At 25.9% G+C, this 10,933-nt stretch overlaps 1 protein-coding gene across 2 annotated transcripts in view; it reads left to right on the top strand.

Annotated features, from left to right (window-relative positions):
• LOC100212905 (unconventional prefoldin RPB5 interactor 1) overlaps window positions 1-10,892 on the top strand; it is a 22,931-nt gene extending 12,039 nt beyond the window's left edge. Inside the window, exons 8-11 of one of the 2 annotated variants that reach the window (XM_065820570.1) lie at window positions 5,463-5,957; window positions 5,988-6,053; window positions 10,650-10,712; window positions 10,801-10,892. In XM_065820570.1, the coding sequence (XP_065676642.1) occupies window positions 5,463-5,957; window positions 5,988-6,053; window positions 10,650-10,712; window positions 10,801-10,857 (681 nt within the window). In that variant the 3' untranslated portion in view covers window positions 10,858-10,892. Of the gene's footprint in view, window positions 1-5,462; window positions 6,054-10,649; window positions 10,713-10,800 lie in introns of both variants that reach the window. The other variant, XM_065820569.1, reaches the window with a different exon arrangement.
• Window positions 10,893-10,933: the final 41 nt, after the last annotated feature.

Genomic DNA, 10,933 nt, shown 5'->3' on the forward strand with positions numbered 1-10,933 from the left:
AATGAAATTATATTTGGTTTATTCTTTGAAGCTCTATATTTCAAAAATAAAATTTCAGAAAACTTTCTAGTTTTTTTCATATACAACTTTAGACTTACTTTAGTAAAATGTTGATATTGAATTTTTTAATGTCACATATATCCATAATGGCTACCTAAAAAACCTTAAAAATTGTTTGCAAATATATTAATTGTTTAAAATAAGTCTTAAATTAAGCCTGAACAAAACTCATTTACTTTTTAACATGCACATTTTCACCCAGAACATATCTTTTTAACATTTCACCTTATACAGTATGTCTGATTTTATGATGTAGTATGTAGATTTTATGAAGTGTATTCATGCACCAACAAAGAATTCTTCAATTAAAACCTGTGACAAAAGACAAACAAGATATTGAGTGTTTTTTTTTTTTATATCTTTTTTTTATTTATAAAATTTATCATTTTACATTTGTAATAAACAAATGTAAAATGATAAACAACAGTGTCAAACTAATAGAAACCTTTATTAAATTTATATTTAAAACTTTAATTCACATATGTATTTTTAGATAGTAATTAAAAATAAATAGTAAGTGCATTAAAATTTAGAAATCATCAAAGATTATGAAAGAGGTTCATGTAAATAAAAAGGTATTAATTTTAATAAAATTCGCATTTCAAAAGAAAAATATAATTCAAGCATTAATAGCTTGGTTGTTCGTCTCGAAAACTAGTAGCTCATAAAGAAATGGTCAGCTATGCTAAAAGAAAGATGTATAAAATCCATACTGCAATTAAAAAGAAAGAAGCAACTGTTTTGGGAGTTTCTCTTAATTTAATTAATGATGAACCAAAAACAAAAGAGCTCTGTTACAAAAGTAATTAGAGCTTTGAATCACTAATGGAATTAATTAAAACTAAGTTCTATGTTTCTTTGAAATCAGAAAAACCTAAATCACTGGCTTTGGTTCCTGAGAGTTGGAATACTAATTATACACAAAACTGATTTTTTGCTTCCCTAAGAATGATAAAAACTCCAAGGTATTTGAAACGAATGCGTGGCAGAACCATCTAAAAAAGAAGGAAGATCTTTCAGTGAGAAAGTAAAAAATCAAGGTCATGAATTTTACCTATCAGATGATTACTCTCAAATACTTCTAGGGGAGAAACTGTATGTCTCAATCTAGTTGATAGTAAAAGACATTTCAAAACATCAAAAAAGTCTTTTTTGATTTTTTTGAAATGTTTTTTACTATCAATCTAGTCAATAATAAAAAATTTCTATTAGTTAGTATAAAAAAACATTATTTATAGTTCATTGAAATTTACTTTTACTTCAAGATTTACTAAATTTTGTGAATGTAGACCTAACTAATGTAATCCTATTGGAGGTGTTTGAGGTCTCCACTCACTATGTGTTTAAAAACCAGAAATTTTAGAGTTTAAAGATCTCTTGACATTAGTTATATGTGACTTAACAAATTGAGAATGCATGCTTCACAGTTACTGCATAGATACTGTAATTGTGTAATAATCTTTTTACTTTGCTTGATAAACACAGCATGGAAAAAATCACCTTTAATCAGTGGCAAAAAGCTAACAAAAAACATGATATAGTTCCAGTAACTCTTCCAGTGAATGATTTTATTGAAAAAGCTTGTCAACAAATACACCAGTTAAGAGACCATCATTATATAGCCAAAAGTCAAGCAACATATTTGCAGCATCTAAAAATAACATTACTAAGTAATCATGTTTTAGTATTACTAGACTTTGCTGAAATTTACAGTTTTTTAATTCAAGATGCAGTACAAGGTTTGGTTTTGGAACAACAATCAAGCAACATATTACATCCTTTTGTTATTTATTTTATGGAAGAAAGTAAGATAAAATGTAAAAGTTTATGTATTATCTCAAATCATTTACAGCACAATACAAACTCAGTTTATTAATTCATTTATAAAGTATTAATTAATTCATTTATAAAATGTTTTAAAGAGTTGATATTTTACTTTTTTAGCATTGTACTTGTTTTAGCAGGTTCACAATACAAGTATTATAAACACATATCTAATTTATGTCACCATAAACAAGATCATGGTTTATCTGCAGAACAACAGCATCACATGGAAAAAGTGCTTGTGACAGTGTTAGGGACTCCGTCAAAAGATTTGTAACAAGGGCAAGTTTACAATCATTAAAAATTCTTTTAATTCAGCAGAGAAAATGTATGATTGTGCACAGTGGGACAAAATCGAGTTTTTTGTGCCAAAATTATTTTTGTAGTTTTTTTTATTAGAATAGCTATATTTAAATATAAAATGCATAAATAAAGTAATAAACATGTAATTATATAATATAAAAAAAAAAAACTTTTATCAGTGTAAACATTTAAAATATTACTTTTCGATGCATGTATTTGTCATAAAATAACTTTTTTAGATTTATATTTACAAAACTTATATATTATAACAGTAATGAAAGATTTTGTAGGTATTCTTTGTGTACAAAACATCATTTTACATGTTCAGTATTTCTCATCAACTGACCATTAACCGAAGACCAATCTTTTGTTATAACTTTTTTTATTGCAAAAAGTTGCAAAATATTTATGATGCATGGCTATTTACATACATTTAGCATGAGATTAACATAGTAAAATGTTTGGAGGATATTGGAGGATAGTTTATCTGATACCTATTAGTAAAGGTTAGTAGCAAAAAAAATATCTTAAACTGTCTGTTTTCGATGCATAAAAACTAATGATTACATTTACGTTAAATTATTTTTAAAAGCCTGAGCAAAAAAAACATTCAATAATATAGTTTAAAATGAAAGTCAATAAGTTTAACTTAAAACAATAGTAGCATAAGAAAGTTGATAAATAAAAAATGCAAATAGCGTTTTGGAACACATGTCAAATTAACGTGTAAATAACCGCATAAAATAGCGCTTAAATTAATATTTAATGTTTTTTTAACTAGATATTTCCTCTAATGAACATGTCTTCACCATTATGACAAATTTTCACCATGCAATGCTGATATTGATTTTTTGGTATTTTGGCACACTCTGTCCCACTGTTGATTGGTGTAAACAAAATATCAAAGAAATACATTTTTAATACATTTTAAATGATGCAATTATATTAATTTGCATAAAGTTTAAATTAGAAGAGCATTATGGAACGTGTTCAACAATTCCGGGAAGATTAAACCATCATTTTTTATACCACCAGGAATTAATATAGTATGTGTTCATGGTGCAAAATGGTTTTTAGGCAATATTGTGGAAATATCTGACAAAAATCAAGTTATCCTTATCAAGTTCATAAAGCAGTCGATTTCCTTAAATATTTTTACTTGGCGACATAAAGAAGATATTTGCTGGGTTTTAATAATGCATGTTTTATGCAAAATTTTATCAAAACTATAAAAGTTTGAAACAAATTAATTTAATTTATAATAATTTTGCTATGCTGTTATATAATTATGTTATTATATATGCTATTTTACAAATCTAATAGTTTCGTTTTTTCTTGAGCTCAAAAAACTAAAATACTATATACAATAGTATATATAATAACATAATTATATAACAGCATAGCAAAATTATTATAAATTAAGTTTATTTGTTTTAAACTTGTGTAGTTATTTAGCAAAATAGATTTTAAAGCTTTGAATGATGTTTACATTGAAAGTTTATTACATAATAACATTTTTAATTGCATAATATTTACTACATAACAAGCTTGTGTATTGCGATGACAAATAATTCTTATTACTTGGTATAAGTTGTAATCTAAATTTAAACATGATAATCAAATAAAAGTCCAATAAATTGGGGGGTGTAGAATAGTGAAGGGATTGGAAAAATATTACAAAATTTATAGTCAAGATATAAAATAGTATGGAAAAGGGCTAAAAGTCTCTCTTTTCAATACTTACCTAATAAGCTAGATAAATAGATATTTTATATGCAGTCTATTTATTATCTAGTTTTACAAGCTCAATGTCACAGTTATGTTCACTACTGTGTTAGCACATAATAACACTTCATGCATCAGAAGTCACACAGGTGAAATGTTCTATAACAAGTTTTATCTAAAATAAGTTCTGAGCAAATAATGTTAAAAAGTAAATGGACAGGGAGGAGGAGACTCATACTAAGGCTATTTAAATTCAGGCCTAATTTAAGACTTGTATTGATTATGAAATACTTATATATATATATATATATATATATATATATATATATATATATATATATATATATATATATATATATATATATATATATATATATATATATATATATACACACACACACACACATATTTTGTATTACAATATATAGTACAAACTAAAGCACATTAATAACTTTTTGAATAACTTTAATAACTTTGCACAAAATGCACAAAAAACTTTATTTTTTTTTGCATTTTGTGTAAATTTCATTGTTTTGACTTTGTAACTTCCCCATAAGTATTACACTTATAGGGACACATTATACCATTATCATATTATACCATTATTACACACACACACATACACACACACACACACACACACATACTTTTTATATTTTCAAACAATTTTTTAGGTATCCATTATGGATATAAAATTTAATGTCATCATTTCACTAAAGTAAGTCTAAAGTTTTATACAATATATAAAACTAGAAGGTTTTCTGAAATTTTGTTTTTAAAATATAGTGCTTCAAAATATGAACAAAATGTTTTTGCTACTAAAGTTTTTTTTTTTAAATATGAGAATACCATATCACATGAACCACAAAACATTTTATCCTGAAATTTTCAGCAATCGCTTTTCTCATCAATAAAAACCAGCCCACCAAGTTTCATCAAAATCTGAAGTGGTCCATGTTGAAATCATTTAATTTTGGTTCATTTGACATAAAACAACCCTTTTCTCTTGTTGGGCCTGTCATACAACGTTTTTACCATACTTGCTTAACCTTTTAGTTGAAGTTAAAGCTGTTTATAATATTCTTAGTGTGGATTTGTATATTTTATAAGTTCTTAATTGCAGCCAATAAATAGCTGTAATAAATGTATATATGGTACTTAAGATACATATACAAATCTTTGATTTTAAAATCAATTTACTTTGAAGTCATATGTTTAAAGTCAGATAAAGTCCTCTGTTTATATTATGAGAATTTTCTTGCATTTATTATTTAAGAAAATGAATTGACTTGAAAGATGTTTCTCATGATACCAATAAAGCAACTAAACATGATTGAATCAGTCTAACAATTGTTACAGTATAATGAAGCAAATAAAATTGAGTAATGAGATAAATAAAGTTAATTAATGAGGCAAATAAAATTGGCTAATGATTTAAATCAATTGAATGAACAAAAAACAGAAGTGAAAAAATATGAAGCTTTTCTTCTTTATAAATAATAATCTTTGTGTATTTTTAGTTGTTTTAATAACATCAATTTAAATTTCAGCATCCTGTCTGTGGTAATGAACCAGTTTTTAACTCACCAGCGGATATATATGATAAACATATGCACCAGGATATAGATGATAAACCATTAAAATCTATACTTAAAAAAGACAGTCGATCTAATTCAAATGAAAACTTAAGGTTAAAGCCAATATTAAAATCATCTCCTGAACATAATTCTTTATTGGATGATGACTGCAGAATGCTAAAAACTCCACCAGATAATCAATTAAACGAGATGACACCTGAGTTTACAGATGATCCAAAATCAATATTAAAATCGCATGAAAGTTGTCATAACCGCTCGAAGCAATGTTCTGATGTTATTCAAGATGATGAAGAGCAAGTTGTTGATGAAAAGCGCTCAATATTAAAAAATTCAAAAGACTATATAAGACCAGTTACACCAGATGATGAGTTACACAAAGGTATATTAAAATCTGAACCAAAAAAAGTTGTTATTAAAAATCCTGAAACCATTCCGATTGTGAATGAAGTTGACCATGTCGAAGTTGACCATGCTGAGGCTGACCATGTTGAAGTTCACAATGTTGTAGACTTAAATTATAAATATACTACAAAAAATCAAATGGTAATTTATTTTTAAATAATTAAAAATTTTGATTTTAAAGAAATTTGATTTTTAACTTATTTTTACTCAGTTGTTCAGTTTATCTTTTTTATTCATTTGATTGGTCAAATTTTTTATTTTATAATGGTTAATATAAAAGTTCAGTTATTGATGATAATATTGATGATGATGATGATGATGATGATGATGATGATGATGATTATGATGATGATGATGATGATGATGATGATGATGATGATGATGATGATGATGATGATGATGATGATGATGATGATGATGATGATGATGATGATGATGATGATGATGATGATGATGATGATGATGATGATGATGATGATAATGATGATGATGGTGATGATGATTATAATGACGATGATCATCATCAATATTTTTGCAACGCACTATTTTTTTCACCACTATTTCAAATTTTTTTTTGATTTCTCTATTTTCAACAAAATAATATTTTTAATGCTCGATTCCAACAATATTAAAAATATCTTGTATACCATTTCATCTCTTGGAACCCATTGGTTACAAACTGTACAAAAAAATTCCTACACAAAACCCATTTGCAACACAAACTTTAAAGCTTTACTTTCCAGTATTTTCTGCTCATTCTTGCCTTTACTTTTACACAGTTTGTTTTTGGTATTCTGTCAAATGCTTTTTCAAGTCCACAAATGCCATCCACAGATTTTTTTTTTCTTTTTCCAAATATATTTCCTGTCTAATTAACTTGTCTAACTATAAATATAGCATTTATTGCTCCTTTTTTTAGGCCTAAAACCAAACTGCTGTTGATTAATTCTTATTATGTTGGCAATAGTTCCTTTTAAAATTTTCATTACTTGGTTAAGCTATTTTATTCCTTGATATGATCAACATCATAGTGCATTTCTGCTTTCTTTTATGAATTTTTACCAATTTTCTTTTGATTTCAAATGGGATTTTACCTTCATGTACAATTGTATTGCAAAGATCTGACACCGGCTGAACACTCTCATCCCCTTAAGTCTTTTTTTATCAAAAACATCAGAATATACTCATTTTTAAAAAAAAATTTAAAAAATGACTTATAATTTTTATTTTTTTATTTTAACTGCCACTTTGTTTGGTTGCAATAGATGGACAATACCAGATAATAAATTTATTTCTTTTTCCAAATCAATTAAGCTTTATGGACACAATAATACGATTCATAAAATTGCTCAATCACAACTGGGAGATTTTTCCAACCAGTTTTAGAATCTAAAAATATCATTTCTTTTTTCTTTTCCTAATTTCTATGTTTTTGTAAAACATAATCTTTTAAAGTGGAGGAATTTTTGAATGTTCTGACAATTTTTTCAATTTTTAGAATAAATGAAAATATCAGTTTTTTAATATAAATTTCAGATGATATATTAATTGAAACATTTATTCCTTTATCAGATTCAGTTTCCTCGTCAGAATTTAAAAAAGGTTAATACTAACTTCATGAATCTGCAAAATTTTTTTTACATTGTGAAAATATCTTTTTTGAGTAATAAATGTACTTAATATATAGTTTTTTAAACAATTTACACAATTACACAATTAGGTTGGGTTTTCCCTTTTTATAAAAGAACATGCAACATTAAGCATTTTTGTTCAACTGGAGACTTGACAAAATAAAAATTGTAGTTAAATGAAAAAACTTTATTTTATTTTTATTTCCATTAAAATATTTTGTTTTCATTTACTGTGACATCAAATTTATTATTTTTTACTAAATCAAAAAAAAAAAAAAAAAAAAAATAGTATTTGCAGTTTTAAAGTTAGCAAAACTTGTTTTTAACAAGTATCAAATTTTTAAATTTACATATCTTATATTTTTAGCACTATAAGTTTGACTTTTAAAGCGTTTACTCATTGATAGTGTTGGTTATTTTACGTTTACTCATTGATTATTTGGTTATTTTACGTTTTATAAAAAGTTATATATTAAAGCATTCTTCATAAAATTAACTGCAAAAGGGAAGACCCAAATATAGCACATCGTTTATAACTTGGTTATTTGAAAGAACTTTTATGTATTGACATCATTTATTAACTACAAAAGTGCATTAATCGAACCAGTAGTTTTTTAAAGTAAAATCAAAGAGCTAGAACTTACGTTTAAGGAAAAAAAAAAGGCATTAAAAATTATGAAGTTTTTTACAAATATCTTGATGAATAGTTTTTTTGGAAAGTTGAATTAACTAGAAACTTTCATAAAATTTTTTGCAGATATTTTGGATCCTGTACCCTCATTAGCATCTCATTTTAAAATATTTAATTAGTGAGCACTTTGCAAATGTGTATGAAGCCCACTTCTCATCTCATGATGAAGTGCAGCTTTAATTTGTTTTTTTTTTGTCCAATAAATTTGCAAACACCATATTTTCTGTGATGCTTGAAATATGCTATTTTGATACTATCACAAGTTCTATTTTCATTTCGGGATCTTGGAATTTTGATTAAAATTTTTGATTTTGCTAAATCATTGTTAAATACAGATTAAAGTTGATTATTTATGTAATTATTAGGAAGAAAATTAAATAATTAAATAAGTTATTGAAAATTCTAAAATTCATTTAATAGTAGTTATCAAAAGATATGCATATATATATATATATATATATATATATATATATATATATATATATATATATATATATATATATGTATATATATATATATATATATATATACAGCATGCAAAAAAAATAATCGTACACATAAAAAAAATCATAATTTTAAAGATTGCATCAAAAAAATGAGTTGTCTGTTAAAATATTTAAAAGTTTTTTTAGATATCCAATCAAGTATTGTTTTAAGAATTTATTTGTGTATTGGTGAATTAATTACTTTTCAAACCTATTGAATTTTATACAATTGATCTAATGATGCGTAAAATTGACTGCAAAAAAAATAATCGTACACTTTAAAAGTAATGTCAAATGGATCAAATTTTATCAAAATTAGTATCAATTGGGGCCTCCTTTAGCCTTGATGACCTCATCTAGATGATTTGACATTGAGTTGATCAAACTTTGGGTCTCTTCTGTTGTTATATTATCCCATGCCCTCATTATAGCTTTCAAGTTGTCTTTGCGTCTAAATGCTCGTTTGCCACTTTTTCTGTCCAAAATATACCACCAATTTTCTATTGGATTCAAGCCTAGACTTTGAAATGGTCATTCCAAAACACTGATGTTGTTTGTGTCAAAGCATAACTTCATTTTCTCAATTGTTAAGAAGCATAATCTGATTGGAACCGTTGCTAGTGTGGCTGGTAGAGGACGAAAACGCAAGTCCACTAGTGCAATTGATCAAAATATCATTAATGTCATCATTAATGTGAAGAAAAATAGATTTCTTTCAGCAGCTAAATTAGCTTTAAAAATTCAAGAAGATCATAACATCACAGTGACTCCACAAACAATCAGAAGTCGTATTAGAGAACAAGGATATAGAGGTAGAGTAGTTCAAAATGTACCTTTTTTAACTTTAAAACAAATGAAACGTCGATTGAAAATTGAAAAATTTTGTGGTTAGATGAGTCAAAATACAATCTCGTCTCATCGGATGGAGTCCAAAAAGTGTGGTGAAAAAAAGGAGAAGCTTATAAATTGTTTGCGAAGTAGTGTAATGCATGGAGGAGGAAATGGTGATGGTTTGGGGTAGTATGAGTTGAAAAGAACTGGGTAAATTTACATTTATTAATGACAAAATGGATGCTTGAATGTATTGTGAAATCCTCAAAGCTAATTTGCAACCATATACTTAAAAATTGAGAATGGGAAGCAATTTCATACTCCAGCAGGAGTATGAAAAATTTCAAAGTCTGGACTTTGAATGTAGGAGTATGAAAAATTTCAAAGTCTGGATTTGAATTCAATAGAAAATTTGTGGTATATTTTGGACAGAAAAATTGGCGACGAAGCAATTAGACGCAAAGACAACTTGAAAGCTTTAATGAGGGCATGGGATAATATAACAACAGAAGAGACCCAAAATTTGATCAACTCAATGCCAAATCATCTAGAAGAGGTCATCAAGGCTAAAGGAGGCCCCACTTGATACTAATTTCCATGGAGTTTGATCAGTTTGACATTATTTTTGAAGTGTACGATTATTTTTTTTGCAGTCAATTTTATGCATATTAGATCAATTGTGTAAAATTCAATAGGTTTGAAAAGCAATTAATTCACCAATACACAAATAAATTCCTAAAACAGTACTTGATAAGATATCTATTTTAAAACTTTTAAATATTTTAACAGACAACTCATTTTTTTGATGCAATCTTTAAAATTTTGATTTTTTTTCAAGTGCACGATTATTTTTTTTGCATTCTGTATATATATATATATATATATATATATATATATATATATATATATATATATATATATATATATATATATATATATATATACAACCCTCAGAATTAGGAAAAATGAGGTCGGCAACTATGAGGTGGTAACTATGTTATAAAAGAGTGTTTACTATTGGTAGTTTTTAAATTGGTTAAATAAGTGTGGTTTCAAGAACTGCACTTAATTATGAATATATAATTTTTTTTTCCCCCAGCCATTTTCTGGTACAGTACTAGAAAGGAATATACATGACAATCAATCTGTAAAAATTCAAGAGGTATTTTTTTCTAGTATTTTTTTTAACTTTTAGAGTGGAATTTTTAATTTTTAAAAGTGCTTTGATTTTATTGGAATTTTTTTTATAGTATTTAGGTAACAATAAACCCGTTTCAAAGTTTAAAGCTTCACGGTTGAAGAAATAATTTTTTATAATATAGTCTTAAAGTTTCTTTTCTTTTTTTAGTTGTAATTTCCTTAAATTTTTGTTAATGTGTATTA

This window comes from Hydra vulgaris, chromosome 15, assembly GCF_038396675.1.
Source record: "Hydra vulgaris chromosome 15, alternate assembly HydraT2T_AEP".
NCBI lineage: Eukaryota > Metazoa > Cnidaria > Hydrozoa > Anthoathecata > Hydridae > Hydra > Hydra vulgaris.